General features: G+C 36.3%; 1 protein-coding gene across 1 annotated transcript in view; it reads right to left on the bottom strand.

Annotated features, from left to right (window-relative positions):
- LOC142344460 (retinoblastoma-like protein 1) overlaps positions 1-21,156 on the bottom strand; it is a 55,349-nt gene that overhangs the window by 23,750 nt on the left and 10,443 nt on the right. Inside the window, exons 7-11 of the mRNA XM_075396119.1 lie at positions 17,928-18,270; positions 5,772-6,007; positions 4,867-4,987; positions 2,291-2,722; positions 1,674-1,940 (exon numbers count right to left, since the gene is read on the bottom strand). Of these exons, the coding sequence (XP_075252234.1) occupies positions 1,674-1,940; positions 2,291-2,722; positions 4,867-4,987; positions 5,772-6,007; positions 17,928-18,270 (1,399 nt within the window). The remainder of the gene's footprint in view (positions 1-1,673; positions 1,941-2,290; positions 2,723-4,866; positions 4,988-5,771; positions 6,008-17,927; positions 18,271-21,156) is intronic.

Here is a 21,156-nt window from a genome sequence, read left to right on the forward strand (position 1 = left end):
GGGAAAGAGAACATGGAGTGCACGAGATTTGGGATATCAACATCATGTGCGGCAGTTAAATGATCGCTAAGTTTTTTATCAACGCTCGCAACGAAATTATTAAAGACATCTGCATTGTTTTTAACTGTCGGGAGCATATAATTTTGCATGCAAGTGTTCAAAAAAGCGGGGGATCATTAAGCGTTTTGGATTTTCCGTTGATGTCATTCAGAAGTTTGTACGTTCTCCTCGAGTCCGTTGATGTCATTCAGAAGTTTGTACGTTCTCCAGGACATTCGAAAAGTGTGGTATCATTCCATTTTGGAGCTTATTATTTGCAGAGTCGCGGACCTCCAACGTATCTAAAATGTAGTCTGTTTTTCTGTTTTGACGTCCATTCTTTGACTTTCAATAATCTTCATTTGTTTTCATATCAATTTATCTTCGTTTTATTGATAAAATTGGAAAATAAAAATGTGTAGACGAAGAGCTGGGAACACTCCGGACCAGTCAATACTCACTCATAGTTCGGGAGAGATGTTATTAAGTTAAGAGAGAAGGGGGTAAAGCTTTTAGGAACAGAGCTGGCAGACTGCCTGAAAATAGCCGTAACAGCTTTGTAGATCTGCATTATCAAAAAGATAGTAAAAGAAAGACCAAAAAACAATACTTTTTAAATAAATGTTACATTTTGATTAAGAATCTGTATCAATTAATGTCGCTTCTATCAGCTGCTCTCAAATACCCTTCAATTAGCGTGAAACACACTAACTTGAGCTTATCTCCTTAAAGTAAAGGGAAGTCAAATTCAGAATGAGGAAGTCATTTTTGAAAGTGAGGTCTCGTTTGACCAAAAACTTCATCACCCGAGTGATAAAAAAAATTGTCTCTACTAAGAGTTAAAACTGACGTCACGCAAGCAATTCAGTGAAAATTGCATTAACTTATGAACAAAAAGCGATTTCAAACTATTGTGACGTCATACGGTCATAACAAAAATCTTGATTAAAAAACAGCAGAACAAGTGCTGACACAATTCAAAGAATTTTCATTGACTAAACAAAAAAATTAGATCAAGAATGGGCTATGAAATGTTAAGGAAAACCATTTAGAAAAAACTCAGATCATCAAAGTTAAAATCCCGCATGTGAACAAAAAACCACTAGCGAGAAAGCGAATTTTTGTTCAAACACCGTTTTCTCACTCTACTTTAAATTTAGAGCGAAATTTCACGCCGCTAAACCAATCGCCTTTTCGTTCAACCTGTTTTGGCGTGACTAAAATCATCACTTCAATTTGACTTCAAAAAATCAAGAAAATGTGCGAAGAGATCTTAAAAAGACAGTAACTCTATATACCAATATATACCAAAAGACAGGAACTCAATATAGCCACGCTCAGCTTACAGCTCTAATGATTTTTTTTCAAAATTTTTGTTGACTTTTGAGAATTTTAGAAATCAAAGGTGTTGTGGTTGCTTCGGGTTCGAGTGTGTTAGGCTAGGGGCGAAATGAGGCCGGGGATTGAATTTGGCTGAGGCGTAAAGTTACAACCACCATACAGTTACTGAGCTCACAAGTTTTGCATCTATTAAAAAGTTAGTCGCAGAACAAATTTTGCTAGCTGGCATTGATTTAACTTTCACAAGAGCAAAAATTTCACGGCAGCCAAAATGATTGAAATCTGGCACTCACTTTTCCAACTAGGTATATTGAACAGAGAATAATTTGGTCTAGATGGCGATTGACTAGCAACTCTGTAGATAACACAAAACAATTCTCCAACAAGGCCCACACTTTCTTCATCTCATTTGATTCCTCACCAACTGCAGTCAAGTTGCATCCAATTGCAGCTTTCATGCCCGAATGAGATCTGACGTCTCCTTTTGGAGTTGCAGTGGATTCGGCAACTTCGAGACGGGTTATAATTTCCCGCACTCGGACACTTGCCAAGAGGTAAACCTGGCAAGAAAAATTGAACGATTCGATTGTAGTCTTTGGTTGAAGGTTGAGAGACCAACAATGTAAATTGTGCATAAGACAAGCTTGACAATAGGTTCTATTTGCTCAACGTACGCTTAGCTAGAGAAAAGAAGCCTTGAGGAGCAAGAAAGAACATGATAATGGGTTACAAAAATGTCCAAGTTCCAGAGCTTAAGACCAGTTGATGCAAAAGTGAGCGCACTAGGGTTGCATGTAAGCGATGCTTGTTCGAATCCGGTGCCTGTCCATTATAACAGTTGTTGCGCCTGCTTAGACAGCCGATTAGTCTTAATTTCACCGAAAAGCAACATATTTTGTGGGCAATTTACCTTTCTGAAGAATATTGCAACAGCAGGTGATCTATTGGAGAGACCATGAGTCACTACTTTTGTTGAAGACTCCAATTGACCACTACAGACAACTTCTTGCCTGGAATTTTGACCTGAGAAGGAGTTCCGTGGAACAGCGGCAGCACCGACATCTTCCTGGATCACTGAGGTCGAGACAACACCACTTTGTCCAGATGCAGACAGAGATTTTAGCGTTGCATTTGACCCTTCACTGTTCACTGCACCTGTTAGTTTTGGAATTCCTGAATTGGACACCTGGGTATGAGAGCCCGAGGTCTGGTTCGGGAGCAAAACATCAATGCATCGAGGAACTGCTGAGGTTGAGGATACCTGAGGCTGAGATAAGTCTAACTCAGTCCACAGAGGAGAATCGCTTCTCCATGCATACTCCTCCAGAATACTCTCTTCAACCTAAAAAAAATTAGTTATTAATCGTGAAGGATCAGACGTTGCATAACATACATTATATCATCAACGAGATTCCACCGATTCAATTCGAACTATTAAAATACGACAGCCACGATTCCGGTTAAATTAATTCGCAAAAATTGAAATAACCGAGGTTTTTATTGCTGAAAAAGGTTGTAACTTTATTTTGCTCACTGATCCTACAAAACCGCGAAATGCATCAGACTATAGGTTCATATCGAAAACTGAATCTAGAATTCCTCATGCTAAAAAGGAGTTCAAATTGTTAGAGGAGTCTATTTATAGTCAGTGAATGTTGACTTGTTAGAGAAAACAGTATGTTGACTTGTTAGACAAAACCTTTTAAAACAAAAAAAGTTATATGCGAGGTTAAAAGTGATCTAAAAATTTAAGATAGCTGGTATAATGATCGCAAGTAGATACAATAGCTTTGTCTACTTTCTATTATTATACTAGCTCTTAAGATAAAAGATTATTTGGACATCCGCACATAACAAATCTTGTTGACTTTTTTGTTTTAAAAAGTTTTGACAAACCAAATCAGCAAGTCCACATTTTTGCTCTATTCAAATGTTTTATTAGTGCTTATTTCAACACAAAATTAAATGAAACTCTCGCGCACTTTCCATTTGATTTTAATTAATAAACTGGCGTTAAATAAAAATACGGTGAGTTGAGCGCAGGTGGATTGAGCGCGTGAGAGTAGGAGCTATATAGGAGTGGGTGGGGGGAGCTCGCAGAAGTCCTAAGAAAATTAGGATATTACTAATAAGGGGAATTGGAATAGTCAAGCTGCGAATGAGATGAATGACCGAATCCATCCAACACGTTCACAGCTATCAACCACGTTTATGACTGCAAAAATACGGATGTAGTTTTATGAAATTCGGGAAACAACTTCGATATACAAGTATGCTACTATCTTGGTTTATTATTCGACAATTTCCACCCTCAATAGATTACATTGCCAGGCCTCTCCTTTCTAAAGCAGGAATAAAAATGGGCAAATTAAGTGATCAAAATTAGCTGGCTGAGTAACTGAGACCATTAATCACAAAAACAACAATAAAACGTTTAAAGTCCTAAAAATGTTTTAGAACAATAAAACGTTTTACACATTTGAGTAAAGCAAACAACAATAAATGTTTTTACTGTTTACTATTAAAAGCACAGTTGAGTAAACAAGCCTCCAAAAATTGCTTTTTGGACCATTTTTTGTTTATAGAAATTTTCAACTCTCGTTGAGATTTGTTTAAATTGTTATCAGAAGTAACAATTGAAGAATAGAAATCTAAGGAATTTCAGATTTGACCCGAAAAGTCACTGCATTTTTCTCACAAGTTACTCTCCTTGTTTTATGCTCCCATTCAGTTTCAGATGAAAAAGATATTGAAAAAAGACTCATACAAATTATTCAAAGCTGGAATTTTAGGGGTTTTTTTGTAAATAATTTATTACAGCACAAACATACTATGAATAGTACAAATTACGATAGAACATGATTTTTGTGCAAGTAGCCGCAACAGCTAGGCTAACTACAACAAAAGCTTTCATGCAAAAATAGTGAAGTTAGTCTTCGACCATAGTTTTCTAAACAAAAGAGCGCAGCATGAACGGTTTGAAAAACAACAAAGAAACATGCTGATATCAGACAGTCTGACCCAGTTTGAAAGTTTCAACATGTAAAACAATATTTAGCTACACCAACTCTTGAGATACCAGTTGGCTATTTCAAGTTCTAAAAGGTCGTTTGAACATATAATTACGGCAGCATACATACTCTACATTAGCACATATGACATAGATTCAGCTCAGCTCAACTCGACAACAATAGCCGCTAGATAACACGCTCAATTGGACAATTGCGATAGCACATTTTGTTTCAGTGAGCGAATTAGAATCCTGTAACTGGACCCACGCTTGCTACTTAAGTATTTTGTTTTATGTCACCAACTCAGGTTTCCGTACAACATTCCACAGCCTACATTCGATGCCTGGCTTACTACAGCTAAGACCGTATCTAGTAATGAGCAAACGACAAAGAAATGGCTAAATGACAAAGAGTTCAGAGTAGAATAAAGGGGCCAGCTTTGAGGTTAATGGCATGGGGTGAGCTTAGTACTGACCCAGTTTAAGTGTTTGATCACGTCTCTTGTGAGAGCCTCTTCCTGTTTGACCACAACTTCAATGATGCGATATAAGTGAAAGGGCTTCACGTCCAAAATGCCAGACACCCACGGGAACAATCTAAACACAGACATACGCACATGATCAATTGACATAGTAAATTTATAACTCAAAAACAAAATAAATATTGCCCAATTTACAGCTTAAATGAACACATGGTTAAAAGGTAGGAAGCAATGTGGTTCGACTTGTATTTGAGCAATTCTTTTCATATAAACAACACAAAAAGTATAGCAGAATTCATAAATTTTTGACAACATCAATGATGACTTAATTTAAATATGAGATTTTTTTTCTTTGTTGTTCGTCTTATGTGAAGATTTTTAACGAGCTGATTAACGGTTGAACACGTGTGATGCGATCCGTTCTTATCCGAGACCATTGCCACAGGTTTTCAGTTCTTTTAAGTTGAAATTTTAGGTCAAAAGATTTACAAGCGAGCCGCCAGCAGTCCTCATTATCGAGCGCCCAAAATACTTTAGGTCAAAAGATTGTAGAAAATTAGTAGACTCTAAATATTATCAACAAACGTATTAACCACTTTTAATTATAGTGCACACAAGAACCGCAAATACTTCGATTAGAGTTTCCAATAATCTCTGTTGAATCATTACATACGACATTTACAAGACTAGATTCTTCAAATTGAAACCGTAACAGAAAAATTGGCAACAATTGCACAACCAAATGTCATTTGTTATTTATTTATTATTGTCATTACATCATATCTGATTGCATAATTGGTCCATTTCTATGCAAAATTATTCGGTCTGCCAATTTATTTAGCCCTAAAAGTATTAAATTAAGCTGTTTTTTAAAGGTAAGAAATAAACAATCAGTTAACCTTTTGGAGTTGTACAAGAAGAGAACAATTTCGACGCAGCATGCAAATAAGCTACCGTGAAATGTGTCTTTTTCAAGAAGACTTCGGACGCAGTCTATTGGCGATGGGCTCTTCGCTCTCTTCACCTCAGCTGTCAAAAGAGTTTGAAGCAATTTGAAGTAGAGGGTTTCGATATAAAATAACTGACAATCAATAATACTCCCAAGCTGTTCATTTTTCATTGTCGTTTCCGGAGCCTGAAACAGTAACTCAACTCACACAATCAGATATGAAATGTGTTTGTATCGAATTTATAACCTTAGATTCTCGAGGAAAAACTAAAGCTATCCTTTAACGCAATTGATCCTTTAAAAAGCAGAATTAAACAGAACTTTCCAACTGAGGTAACGGATCGTTCTTGCAACAACAGGAAATAAATTTAACCCGTTACCATTTTGAAACCCGGCCAATTTAATGGCGCTAATTTTAACTTTTGAAATTTTGCCACTAAAAAGGAGTACAGCACGCTCTTTGGAATACTTCATGTCAATTACTAATACAAAAAATTCACGACCTAACTTTCAAGTATGTTGAAATATGATTAAAGTTCATAAGCTCACAAACGACCAAAGCAGTCAACATGTTAAATTTGGACTGCTTAAAAGCTGCATGCAACTATTAATGAGAGCGCAATAAAAAATAATATATTAAAAAATAGCTGGCAGATTGCCAGAAAAAAGCCGTGATAGGTTTGTAGAGCCATAGTTTCGAAAAGATTAGAACAAAAACAAAAAAAATTCTATCAATTCTTCAGATGCTATATATTGTTTAAAAATCAAAACAACTTATTGCTGCTTCTATTAGCTGCTCTAAAATAACCTTCAATTAGAGTGACACATACTCAGTTGACCTTATCTCATTTAAAAGTTGAGTAAAGTCAATTTGGGAGTGAGGTGAGTCAGATGTGACTAAAAACGTAATCATGCAAATGAGCAAAAACCTTGCTCCACTACGAGTGAAAAATGACGTCACGTACGAAATTCATACAAAAATGCATGAACGAATGAACAAAAAGCAGATCTGAAGCGATTGTGACGTCATATGGTAGTAACAAAAATCTTGACGACGAAATAAAATATAGCAGGACAAGTCTTGAAACACAATCTAAAGAAAAGAATAGAAAACTTAAAACTACTAGCTGACTAGCAGACCAATTGAACAAGGCCAGCTAAACTGACATTCTCAGAAGTTTGGAGAAACTGAAACAACCAAAACAGCTAAAAATAAGATTGACTCTACAATGAATATTTTGACCTCAAGTCCAGATTTGATCCATTTAAATATACCCATTAACCACGCACAAGCCTTGAGAGGCGTTTATCGGCCATTTAGATAGAAACTCCAGAGAAATGACAAAGACCAGAAAATTTCAAAAATTATTGTAAGTTTCTAAATTTCGCCATATTAACATCTTCAAAACTATTTGTCTCCCAATTCTGTCCAGTAACCCATCTGCAAGACCCTTTCACTGGCCAATAAAGATCGAATAAAGCAACTATTTCAGAAAATTGCAAATTTGATCAAAAATTTGGTAAAAATTCTCATATTAGAATCCTGAAAGTCATTCAATTCCCCGAAAAAATTTGCAAATAGCCTATTACCAAACCGTAGAAGCGATTTCCTGTTCTATGAGGCTGGAAAAGCTCAAAATGCTAAAAATTACCAAAAAACTTGTAAAAAAATGCCAAAATTGGCATCATTTTGCGTGTTTAAGCAGTACCAAAACATAGAGCTCACAAAATGGGCAAAAAAATTTTGTCTTGGAAATGACATTGATCAATTTTTTAAAATGTCAATTGAAATCGATGAACAAAAAACCTGAAAAATGACAAAAAACACTAAAAATTGCACTATTTTGGGCTTAAAATCTTCTAAAAATGACCTTTTAGTATTTAATTACGGCCTTACCAGCAGCTATTTTACTCTAAGCACTTTAGGGAATACCAAAGCCAGCTGGGAACCTCTAATGAAACAATGCCCACTGGGCGTTACCTGTTTATCCCGTTGTGCAAGATCAAGGTAATAGAAAAATATGTAAAATTACAAAGAAAGGGTACCAATACAATCCAATTCTTGCATTGTAAAACCAGGAGAAGGCCAATAACAAATCCAGCTACCGCTTTGCGGCTATTTAAAAACAAGGTTGTAGGAGTCGATCGAGTATGGTCAAGCATAAATTTGCATAGAAAACGAAATAGAGAACTCGAATTTTTTTCAAACTTCGTTCAGGGGCAATTAAGAATTCGTCATCTAAGCCATTACAAATGTTTTTGATCAAGACAATCCATTCAAAGACTATCAAATTAAATTTCAAGACATAAGTTTGCTTCAATGATGGAAAGTTTTCTTTTCAGATAAAAAACTTTTGCGACCCTACTAACCTTAAGCTTGTTAACATAAAAAACCCAGAAACAATTGAACTAAGAGCCTGCATTCGCTCCTCAAATTTAAACTTTACGACTAAAAACTACCATCATCAACAAAGCTCCATCTTCTCTTCAAGCATTCGTTATATACAAGAGAAAACCCAAAAACACGAAGCAAACGAAAAAAAGGAACAAATTAGTTTCAAGGAAGCAAAGAAATGTACTTTGATTTATAATTTTGATTTATAACATTTATGAACTAAGAGCCAGCATTCGCTCCTCAAATTTAAACTTTACGACTAAAAACTACCATCATCAACAAAGCTCAATCTTCTCTTCAAGCATTCGTTATATACAAGAGAAAACCCAAAAACACGAAGCAAACGAAAAAAAGGAACAAATTAGTTTCAAGGAAGCAAAGAAATGTACTTTGATTTATAATTTTGATTTATAACATAACACTTAATCATAACATTAAACCTGGTCTTAATGGGTTGATCTTACCTATTTTGCTGCATTTTTCAACCTCGACCAATATGGATCACTTTTAGTGAAATGAGAGACGAGGGAAACTAAACATAAGAAACTATCGTCTGGCGAATTGCTCTCAAACGACCCGCTGGCTTCGTAGTAGTCAGCTTGGGCTCAGGGAAGCTAGATTAGGGAATAGACTGGAGAGCTGGCTGTGGTTGGAGAGCATGCTGTGATAGGACTGGAATTAAATGAGGGGTGCGCTAGAGGGAGGGAAGTGCGGACTGAGTGCGCGATCCACCAAGAAGAAAGAAAGAAAGAATTTATTTATCCAGTATATCATCAACAACAAACAATTTAATATATTAAGTGTTAAGGATGAGACCCGGAAAGGACGGAAAACGGGGTCCTGCCACCCTCCAGGTAACCGCCCTGGCTACACATAATGTTAATTGATGGCAGAATTAAGTTATAACAGCTTATGGGAAACAAAATTAAAAAATACTTTTTTTTACTAATGTTGATTTCTGGTCGAGAAACTTTCATCTTTAAAATATTTACGAGGCAAATTCAGCTTGCCAAGTCACTCTAAAAAATGGCGTTGATCACGGAGGAGACTGGGATTCAAAAACTCATTTTTTATATTTTTTCCGTTTTTTTGGAAAATTTCAAAAAAATTGAAAAATGGCGATATCTCTCAAACTAGAAAAGATAGAGGGGTCAAATTTTCAGGCCAGAATCAGGGCTCAAAAATGACCTCCTGTAGCATGCAGCCAAGGTGGTTAACTCTTGGGAAAATTTTATTAGCTGAATATATGTTTCACTAGGTCAGCATTTTGGGAGCAAAAATACATTTTTTATTTCGTGATAAACTTTCGGTATTTTTGATATATTCATTTTAATTATTTCTGGAGGCAGTATTCCTTTGCATTTGAGAAGGTTGAATAATTTGCTAGCACGGCATTTTATCGAAAATCGCTCAATTTTCGTATTGCAAAGAGGTTCATCGAGAAGGGCGAGTTCAGTTGATCTTGTCATTCTAGAATTTTTCGAAAAACAAAACATATTATTCAAAAACTCTTGTTTATGCAGGTTATTGATAGATCTAAGTAAAAGCTTGAGTAATTCGTACATATGAAGCTCATAAACCGTAAGGATTTGGTTCTTTTCCAAAAACATCATTACAACTCTCACGTCTGTTTCTGAAATAAATGAATCTCAAAACTTTCTTTTGAAAATTCAAAATTGGTTCAAGGTTATTGTAGCTAGTGCAGCCATAAACCACAAGTCCATATTGAATAATGGGTTGCTCATTACTATTTTAATATCGTATTAATTGGGAACGAGGAACGAAGTGTCTAAGCTTAGATAAAATGCCTGATTGTTTCCCCGAGTCTCATTTTTACCTGGTCTACATGCGAGAGAAATGAAAGTTTGTTATCAACATAGACACCTATGTATGTAACAGGTTTCAATTCTAAAGGCAAAGAGTTTAGGAAGAAGGTAGAATGGGAAGCACTAGATTTAATATCCATTTGGACTGTTTTGGTTAAGTTAAGTTTCAGCCTATTGGCATTCAGCCAGTTAATAAGATTGAGTAAAACAACCTCAATGTCATATACATTACAGTTGATAGCTGTCAAATTAGTGTCGTCGGCAAAGAGTAGTACGTCAACAGACGGACAAGACAGAGGCAGATCGTTAATATATATAAGGAACTAATGGACCGAGAATGGAGCCTTGGGGTACACCCGTAGTTAGTTTCTGCCACTCAGATAAGTATCCATTTGCTTGTACCCTCTGAATTCTATTGGACAGGTACAATTTCAGCCAAGTAAAAGCGTTGCCCCTAACACCATATCTTTCCAATTTGTATAGCAGAATTTTGTGATCTACAGTGTCAAAGGCTTTTTTCAAATCAAAGAAGAAACTGTAAATGTTTTTTGTCTTATTCAATCTTGCAGTTCAACTAGAGCATCCATTGTGCCGAACTTGCAACGGAAGCCAAATTGTGTTCCATATAGAAGCATGAAATTTTCTAGAAAGTTATATATTCTGTTATACATTGCACGTTCCTAAATTTTACTGAACACTAAGTTAACGATATGGGCCGGTAATTATTTCGATCCGTCTTGGAACCCTCTTTGCGCAGCGGAATGACTTTTGCTTTTTTAAGTTCTGATGAAAAATGCCATTTCTGAAAGATAGATTTATGAGATAGACCATATAAGGAACAATTTCATGAGAAACTGACTTCAGAATGAGAATCTAATCGTCCCCTGAAGATGATTTATTGTCTAGACTATCTAAGATAAACTTTATTTCTGCTGGAGTGACATCATATAGAAACATTGATTTATCTACGCGTTCAATAACTGGTAATGGAGTTTTGGGGATGTCTTTTGTGAGAGAATCCGCTACGCTAGTAAAGAAAACGTTTAATTGATTAGCTATTTCAGTAGGTGTCTGGTTGTTTTCATTTACAATATTATCTAGAGGGGTATGTTTTTTTATTGTTTTCACTTTGCCGTTTATGTCATTATTGAGTTTATAGATTTGCCTTGAGTCTCCGATACAACTATTGAACTTATTTCAATACAAATTTTCCTTGATTTTTTTAATGGAACTTTCAAAAACTTTCCGAATTTCCTGGAAATTCACTTTGAGAGCTTCATTTGTGGTGTTATATTTCCAAGCTCTTGTTTTGTTCTGATCGAAGATATATTTTCAGCTTATTATCAACGCAGGCAGGGATTACCTTTGTCTTATTTTTAGCCGATTTTAATGGGGCAAACTCAAGTAGTGTTGAATCGAATGTATCATGAACTATCTGGAACGCTTTATCAACGTCTGGTTCAATACTCAGCTGATTTTGAATGTTTCTTAAATTTTCAGTTAGTGTTTCAGTGAAATTTTCTGTATTTCGATGATTTGATAGGAAGGCTGTGTCTCTATACAGTTGGCATGAAGGTGAGCAATCCAGTTCAACATCCCATTTCATTAGAATAGGTTAGTGATCTGTGATCGCCTCATTCTCTAACACTTCGATGCTTGAATTCAGCATATTCTGGTAGATAAAATGGTCAATGCATGTTTTTGAATTTTCGGTAACACGTGTAGGATTTTCCGGCTGAATTTCAAATCCATTGGCAATTAAGGCATTTTTATATTTACTAGAGACCAGATTTGTAGAAAGAGTGTCAATGTTGAAATAATCAAAGAGCACGAAAGGAACGCTGGCTGAGATAATTTCTTCTAAATACTCATCCGATTTTTCTATAAAGTCCATTTTGTTGGTGCGCGGCTTATTGTAAATGGTAACTAATTTAAACTGGTATCTCCCAAGCGCTATATCTGCGGAGGTTGCTTCATCAAAGTCTAGAAGGCTTTGTCTACGGATGGTGCGGTTTTCTTTTGCTTGAACCATTACACCTCCATATGGGGTTTCCCTATTTTTGGTAACGAATTGGTTGTACCCCTTTAAGTGTATAGCTTGGGAGATGATAATTATCGGTTGGCCATGTTTCAGTTCAACAAATATCAGGCGGAGACTCAAAGCTTGAAACTAGTGCTTCCAGTTCCTTAACGGACTTTTTAAAGATCTGATGATTAAATGCAGAACAGAAAGATGAGTTGGAGAGTTGGCAGTTGGTTAGATATTGGTGGAGTTAGAAGTTACCGGCAGGAAATACCTGCCTACGAAAACACTGTAAAGCATCCTCAACATCATAGCTTAGAGCAATAGCACCATCATACAGATTATAAATCTTCAAAACTTCTCTATCATTATGGAATGTGTATAGTATACTGCCTTCCTTGGTCCATACTACAGAAATTCTTTTGTCACTTTTCATCATGTTAATGAAGTTAGTCTCGCTCTGCTGACGTCTTCAAATATCCTGACCTGGCTGTCATTCTCAAAAAGCTTTCTCTTCATCTTCATAATGTCTATTTTGCCATTCTTCGGGAGAACCGTACAATGTTGGGGTTCGTTCCCTCTTTTGCACGGAGTTACTTGCAAAGGGAGTCACTTGAGAAGTCAAAGAATGTTCTAGAAGAAAAGCGCAAAATTGTCAAGCGAAAAATTTGCGAGCAATTAATAACCGAATAACGTCGGATGAATTGCTCTCGAAAAACTAGTGAGAGCCGGAATATATTGCAGCCGGCTTATATACCATTATAACTGCTAATAAAACTTGAAGTGAAAACGACACCAATTTCGGCGCACTTCATTTGATTTTCAGTAGTAAAGCGCTGACAATTGAGTTCAGTTGCTGACTCTTGAGAATGAGAGAGATATTTAGATCACGCAAAACAAAAAAAAAACAATTCAAAAAGCCAAAACGGTCAAGCAGAACTTTTGCATAAAAAAGACCAACACATTTACAATAAATGCTTCAAACTTCGTTCGAGAGCAATTAATGACAGGAGCGCAATAATATCGGGCGAAAAGTGGGTGTCACAGAACATAAACCGAATGTCGCTCAAAAACGACAAACAGGGGAACTTTAATTTAGAGGTGGTGAAAACTCCCCAAAAACCTCCCCAGACGGGGTTCGAACCCAGACTTCCATTTTGGCATCCGAACATCTTAACCACTGAGCTACATAGGCTTTGATTTTCGTTCGCTCATACTTCCACATACCAACGGACTTTATTTCAGCACGAGAGGAACATAGATCACCCAAAAAATGAAAAAAAGCCAACGTTGATTCCCAAAATAAACCTCGAATGGACATTAATTAGATTACATTAATTAAAATCATTTAGAAAAAACTTAGAACCAAAAAAATGAAAAACATTAAAATTCGAGTGCCGCATGTGAACATTGAAACAAGCGAAAAACTAAATTTTTGTTCAAGCACGATTTTCTCACTCTACTTTAAAACTAGAGAAAAAACATTTCACGCCGCAAAATCACTCCAATTTCGCACCACTTCCTGTTTCGGTGTGACCAAATCCATCACTCCAATATTACTTAACAAAACTAGAAAACATGTGAACAGATCTTAAATACATAGCCGGACGAATTAAGGAAACGACTCGCAGTAGAAGGCGTACAATCCTCACTGACTTGGTGCACCTCCTAATTCATTGCACTAATCAGTCTGAAACAATGACAGGAGCAGTCACAAAAGAAAACAAATTGACAAAAACAAAAACCATCTGATAAAATTTACATCAAGTTGAGACTCAAAAAGTACAGTTAGGACTTTGAAATACCGAAAAACAGTTAGTCTGCAAAAATATAGTATGAACTGAAAGACAATCTAAAAGGACCAAAGAAAAAATAGAGCAACGATAAAATTGAGTGCAGAGGAACAAAGGACAAAATGAAAAACAATATTCCCTAGAAAAAATCAAACAAAACTCGCTAAAACGGTTAAAATGCAAGCTCTCAAACAGTATTTGGAGAATTTACAACTGAATTTTCTGCAGGATCAGTCATCCGACCAAAACATTGCAGAAAAAAGTTTAGAAAGTTAGAAAAGCAAAGAAAAAACCTGAAAAATGAGAAATTTGTCTGACTTATTTCAGTGAAGAGTGCCCTGTCTAGCTTTTAGAGTAACTTCAGTGTAAAAAAACCTATAAAATTCCTCTTAAAAAGTATTGATCAAAAAAACGACAACAAGAACCAGAAAACTGGAACAGGAAAAACAAAAACTGACAGAAATTTGCTCAATTTTACTCGATTTTCTTGAACAAAAACAACTCTAAGTTAATACTAATCGACTTGAGAGACAACCAAAAGTGCTACAAGAACACTAAAACCGATTTTACCCACAAAACACTCCAAACGCTATTTAAATTTGAAGAATAGAAAAATTGCTGACAAAGCTTAAAATAAAGCAAAATGATAAAATAGCTGAAAATTGACAAGTGTAAAATTCGTTTTAGATGGTCAAAAAAACTTCCAGGCGCACTATTAGATAATTGAGCGAAACACCTTTGACTGAAAAAATGGTAGTTAAAACTATAAAAATGGGAGTTAAGACGCCCTATAGGAGATTTTTCCTCGCGTACTTTTCTCGCTCTCTCTCTCAAATAATCAACATGAAAACACACACTCTCTTCTCACAGCTCTTCAGCAATTTGACCAAACACTTTGCTTTCACGCATTTCACTTCTTGTTTCAAATACACTAACAAAATTACCGATCAAAAACACAAAAAAAAGGCGCACCACCAATACTCCTCTTCGAATCGTAAAATACAGCGCCCCAATACAATTCAGAGGTGTGAAAAAGTTACGAAAGAAATCCCAGCATCTTCTAGAACAACTACAATTACATACAATTAGAATTATTGCTTAATAACTGAGCAGTTCCGGTTAACCGTACGCTGAGAGACTACCAAGACTTTAAGAAAACTGCACATCAATCGAATACTCTCAGGCTTTTTTACTTTCTCATTACTGGGGAGAAAGCAACTGATCCAAATGAACGATTTGGACGTCAGGCATTTTTGGATAAACTTTCACTCCCAGCGCAAGAAGACATCAAAAATTTTCATTGTTCCAAAATCAGATAAAACTTAACACAAATTGTCTAACTGACGTTTACGACGGAGCACATGTATCAACTTCATCTCACTGAAATTGTTAATTGGAAATAAAAATTAAGTTAAATTACACACCGCAAACTTCGTTCGAGAGCAATTACTGATAGGAGCGCAATAATATCCGGCGAAAAGTGTGTGTCACAGAACAAAAACCGAATGTCGCTCAAAAACGACAAACATGGGAACTTTAATTTAGAGGTGTTGTAAACTCCCCAAAAACCTCCCCAGACGGGGTTCGAAACCAGACTTCCATTTTGGCATCCGAACATCTTAACCACTGAGCTACATAGGCTTTGATTTTCGTTCGCTCATACTCCCATATACCAACGGACTTTATTTCAGCACGAGAGGAGTACAGATCAACCAAAACTGAAAAAAAGCCAACGTTGATTCCCAAATCACTATTGGGATTGAAAAAATAAAAGATATGTGCAAAAAAAATTTTTAAGTGCGTGACCAAAATAACTACTCCAATTCGACCTCAAATCTGAAAATGTGTGAACGTATCGTTATTAAAAACATCGCAGGACAAGTTCTGACATACAACTCGAGAATTTTCATTGACTAAACATAAAAAACTAAACCTCGAATAGACAATAATTAGATTACATTAATTAAAATCATTTAAAAAAAACTTTGAAACAAGCGAAAAACCAAATTATCGTTCAAGCACGATTTTCTCACTCTGCTTTAAAAATTTCACGCCGCAAAACCACTCCAATTTCGCTCCACTTCCTGTTTCGGTGTGACCAAATCCATCACTCAAATCCTCAGAAAAGCAAAGAAAAAACCTGAAAAATGAGAAATTTGTCTGACTTATTTCAGTGAAGAGTGCCCTGTCTAGCTTTCAGAGTAACTTCAGTGTAAAAAAACCTATAAAATTCCTCTTAAAAATTATTGATCAAAAAAACGACAACAAGAACCAGAAAACTGGAACCGGAAAAACAAAAACTGACAGAAATTTGCTCAATTTTACTCGACTTTCTTGAACAAAAACAACTCTAAGTTAATACTAATCGACTTGAGAGACAACCAAAAGTGCTAGAAGAACACCAAAACCGATTTTACCCACAAAACACTCCAAACGCTATTTAAATTTGAAGAACAGAAAAATTGCTGACAAAGCTTAAAATAAAGCAAAATGATAAAATAGCTGAAAATTGACAAGTGTAAAATTCGTTTTAGATGGTCAAAAAAACTTCCAGGCGCACTATTAGATAATTGAGCGAAACACCTTTGACTGAAAAAATGGTAGTTAAAACTATAAAAATGGGAGTTAAGACGCCCTATGGGAGATTTTTCCTCGCGTACTTTTCTCGCTCTCTCTCTCAAATAATCAACATGAAAACACACACTCTCCTCTCACAGCTCTTCAGCAATTTGACCAAACACTTTGCTTTCACGCATTTCACATCTTGTTTCAAATACACTAACAAAATTACCGATCAAAAACACAAAAAAAGACGCACCACCAATACTCCTCTTCGAATCGTAGAATACAGCGCCCCAATACAATTCAGAGGTGTGAGAAAGTTACGCAAGAAATTCCAGCATCTTCTAGAACAACTACAATTACACACAATTAGAATTATTGCTTCAAACGTTGTTCGAGAGCAATTAATAACTGAGCAGTTCCGGTTAACCCTAGGCTGAGAGACTACCAAGACTTTAAGAAAACTGCACATCAATCGAATACTCTCAGGCTTTTTTACTTTCTCATTACTGGGGAGAAAGCAACTGATCCAAATGAACGATTTGGACGTCAGGCATTTTTGGATAAACTTTCACTCCCAGCGCAAGAAGACATCAAAAATTTTCATTGTTCCAAAATCAGATAAAACTTAACACAAATTGTCTAACTGACGTTTACGACGGAGCACATGTATCAACTTCATCTCACTGAAATTGTTAATTGGAAATAAAAATTAAGTTAAATTACACACCGCAAACTTCGTTCGAGAGCAATTACTGATAGGAGCGCAATAATATCCGGCGAAAAGTGTGTGTCACAGAACAAAAACCGAATGTCGCTCAAAAACGACAAACATGGGAACTTTAATTTAGAGGTGTTGTAAACTCCCCAAAAACCTCCCCAGACGGGGTTCGAAACCAGACTTCCATTTTGGCATCCGAACATCTTAACCACTGAGCTACATAGGCTTTGATTTTCGTTCGCTCATACTCCCATATACCAACGGACTTTATTTCAGCACGAGAGGAGTACAGATCAACCAAAACTGAAAAAAAGCCAACGTTGATTCCCAAATCACTATTGGGATTGAAAAAATAAAAGATATGTGCAAAAAAAATTTTTAAGTGCGTGACCAAAATAACTACTCCAATTCGACCTCAAATCTGAAAATGTGTGAACGTATCGTTATAAATTTGACCGGTCACCGCCGAACAAACTAAAAATGAGGATTAAAATAACAATCCGAAGTCCCACCAATTGTAATTGTTTTATAGTGATGCTTTGATCACTTCCGAATGAGAATGACTTGTCGACAGATCAGAATCTTGTCGGCATTTCTCATTACCATGTTGCTTAAAACCTATATTGAATTGTGAACTTATTCTGGTGATACAGATCATTTAAAAGATACAGTATCACCAAGGATCCGCAACGAGCTCACTCGAACACATACAGCAGACCCTAATAAATCAAAATGCTTCCGGAGAGTAGGGATCGAGGCAAATATTCCTAGCATTAAAAAGCTCACCAACTGACTACACTTCGTAAACTTGTTTCCAAATTCAGTCACGCGCTGCAGCACATTTGATACGGTCACTGGAGAGCAGTCTTCAAGAATACGAAGCAAGTCATGACTTGGAGAATTCGAGTAACCATAAAGCAATGATTGCAACCGTACAATTCCAGAGAGGTCACTTTCGCAATTCTTTGGATCCTTGTCACACCTGCGCGAGTTATCGTTCACGTCGTCGAAAATTGGCAGAATACTAAATGACGAGGAATCTCCCGTTACTGCTTCCCGGACGAACACTCGCTCGTCAATGAGGCCAGCCTTCTGAATTAGAAGCTCGTAACTGGTGTCGAGATAATTTCTGAAATTATTATTTATTTCAGCTCTGCATTCTAAGTCTGCCTTATGATGAAAACAGAAGAAAATTATAAAATGAACAAACAAATCATAGTTTTCTGTGTAAGACAATATCATCGCACTGACTACAACTTGTTAAAATTGAGAGGTAAATTTCGCGTCAGTTTAGTGAAAACAACAACCGACTAGCGTCCGACAAATTGCATTCAAACGACAGGCGGTGGCGCGATTCTATTGCAACCTGCCTCAGTGAGATTTGAATCAATAAAATGAAATCAATTACAGCGCAGTTTTCATTTGGCTTCTGGTAGAAGACAGTCGCCACTTGAGTTCAGCTGCTCAAAACTGTGAACGAGAGAACAGATTTGAAAGTTACTCGAAAAATGAAAACGGTCAAGTAAAAACTTTACCTAAATGACACATGACTACAATGATGCGTCAAACTTCGTTCAAGAGCAATAAAACAGCATTAAAAGCCAATCATTACATATCGTTGTTTCATCAAAGAGGCATTAATCAAAGCAGAATTTGAACTACGGTGCCTCGGACATGTTGAAATTCTGTGCGGTCATAAAATACCCAATCAAATATATGATTTTGACATCAAACCTGTTAGCGAAGTAAGTTTCTTCGGAAGTAAACAGGGAAACAAAATTTCCATCATCAACTGTTAGAGCTCCTTCGCTTGCTAACTTCACAATGTGTGGTCTGAACCAGTGTTGTCGTATTGTTTGGCATTCTGTTAACTGCCCTCCTCCGTGTTTGCGACAGAGAAGCTCCAGGACATTCGAAAAGTGTCGTATCATTCCACTTTGGAGCTTATTATTTGCAGAGTCGCGGACCTCCAACGTATCTAAAATGTAGTCTGCTTTTCTGTTTTGACGTCCATTCTTTGACTTTCAATAATCTTCATTCGTTTTCATATCAATTTATCTTCGTTTTATTGATAAAATTGGAAAATAAAAATGTGTAGACGAAGAGCTGGGAACACTCCGGACCAGTCAATACTCATCCATAGTTCGGGAGAGATGTTATTAAGTTGAGAGAGAAGGGGGTCAAGCTTTTAGGAACAGAGCTGGCAGACTGCCTGAAAATAGCCGTAACAGCTTTGTAGATCTGCATTATCAAGAAGATAGTAAAAGAAAGAGACCAAAAAACAATACTTTTTAAATAAATGTTACATTTTGATTAAGAATCTGTATCAATTAATGTCGCTTCTAACAGCTGCTCTCAAATACCCTTCAATTAGCGTGAAACACACTAACTTGAGCTTATCTCCTTAAAGTAAAGGGCAGAGGAACAAAGGACAAGATGAAAAACAATATTCCCTAGAAAAAAATCAAACAAAACTCGCTAAAACGGTTAAAATGCAAGCTCTCAAACAGTATTTGGAGAATTTACAACTAAATTTTCTGCGGGATCAGTCATCCGACCAAAACATTTCAGAAAAAAGTTTAGAAAGTTAGAAAAGCAAAGAAAAAACCTGAAAAATCAGAAATTTGTCTGACTTATTTCAGTGAAGAGTGCCCTGTCTAGCTTTTAGAGTAACTTCAGTGTAAAAAAACCTATAAAATTCCTCTTAAAAATTATTGATCAAAAAAACGACGAAAAGAACCAGAAAACTGGAACCGGAAAAACAAAAACTGACAGAAATTGCTCAATTTTACTCGATTTTCTTGAACAAAAACAACTCTAAGTTAATACTAATCGACATGAGAGACAACCAAAAGTGCTAGAAGAACACCAAAACCGATTTTACCCACAAAACACTCCAAACGCTATTTAAATTTGAAGAACAGAAAAATTGCTGACAAAGCTTAAAATAAAGCAAAACGATAAAATAGCTGAAAATTGACAAGTGTAAAATTCGTTTTAGATGGTCAAAAAAACTTCCAGGCGCACTATTAGATAATTGAGCCAAACACCTTTGACTGAAAAAATGGTAGTTAAAACTATAAAAATGGGAGTTAAGACGCCCTATGGGAGATTTTTCCTCGCGTACTTTTCTCGCTCTCTCTCTCTCTCAAATAATCAACATGAAAACACACACTCTCTTCTCACAGCTCTTCAGCAATTTGACCAAACACTTTGCTTTCACGCATTTCACTTCTTGTTTCAAATACACTAACAAAATTACCGATCAAAAACACAAAAAAAGACGCACCACCAATACTCCTCTTCGAATCGTAAAATACAGCGCCCCAATACAATTCAGAGGTGTGAAAAAGTTACGAAAGAAATCCCAGCATCTTCTAGAACAACTACAATTACATACAATTAGAATTATTGCTTAATAACTGAGCGGTTAACCGTACGCTGAGAGACTACCAAGACTTTAAGAAAAAGGCACATCAATCAAATACTCTCAGGCTTTTTTACTTTCTCATTACTGGGGGGAAAGCAACTGATCCAAATGAACGATTTGGACGTCAGGCATTTTTGGATAAACTTTCACTCCCAGCGCAAGAAGACATCAAAAACTTTCATTGTTCCAAAATCAGATAAAACTTAACACAAATTCTCTTACTGACGTTTACGACGGAGCACATGTATCAACTTCATCTCACTGAAATTGTTAATTGGAAATAAAAATTAAGTTAAATTACACATCGCAAACTTCGTTCGAGAGCAATTACTGATAGGAGCGCAATAATATCCGGCGAAAAGTGTGTGTCACAGAACATAAACCGAATGTCGCTCAAAAACGACAAACATGGGAACTTTAATTTAGAGGTGGTGTAAACTCCCCAAAAACCTCCCCAGACGGGGTTCGAACCCAGACTTCCATTTTGGCATCCGAACATCTTAACCACTGAGCTACATAGGCTTTGATTTTCGTTCGCTCATACTCCCATATACCAACGGACTTTAGTTCAGCACGAGAGGAGTA

The sequence above is a fragment of the Convolutriloba macropyga genome, chromosome 8 (assembly GCF_964194025.1).
Source record: "Convolutriloba macropyga chromosome 8, txConMacr16.3, whole genome shotgun sequence".
NCBI lineage: Eukaryota > Metazoa > Xenacoelomorpha > Acoela > Convolutidae > Convolutriloba > Convolutriloba macropyga.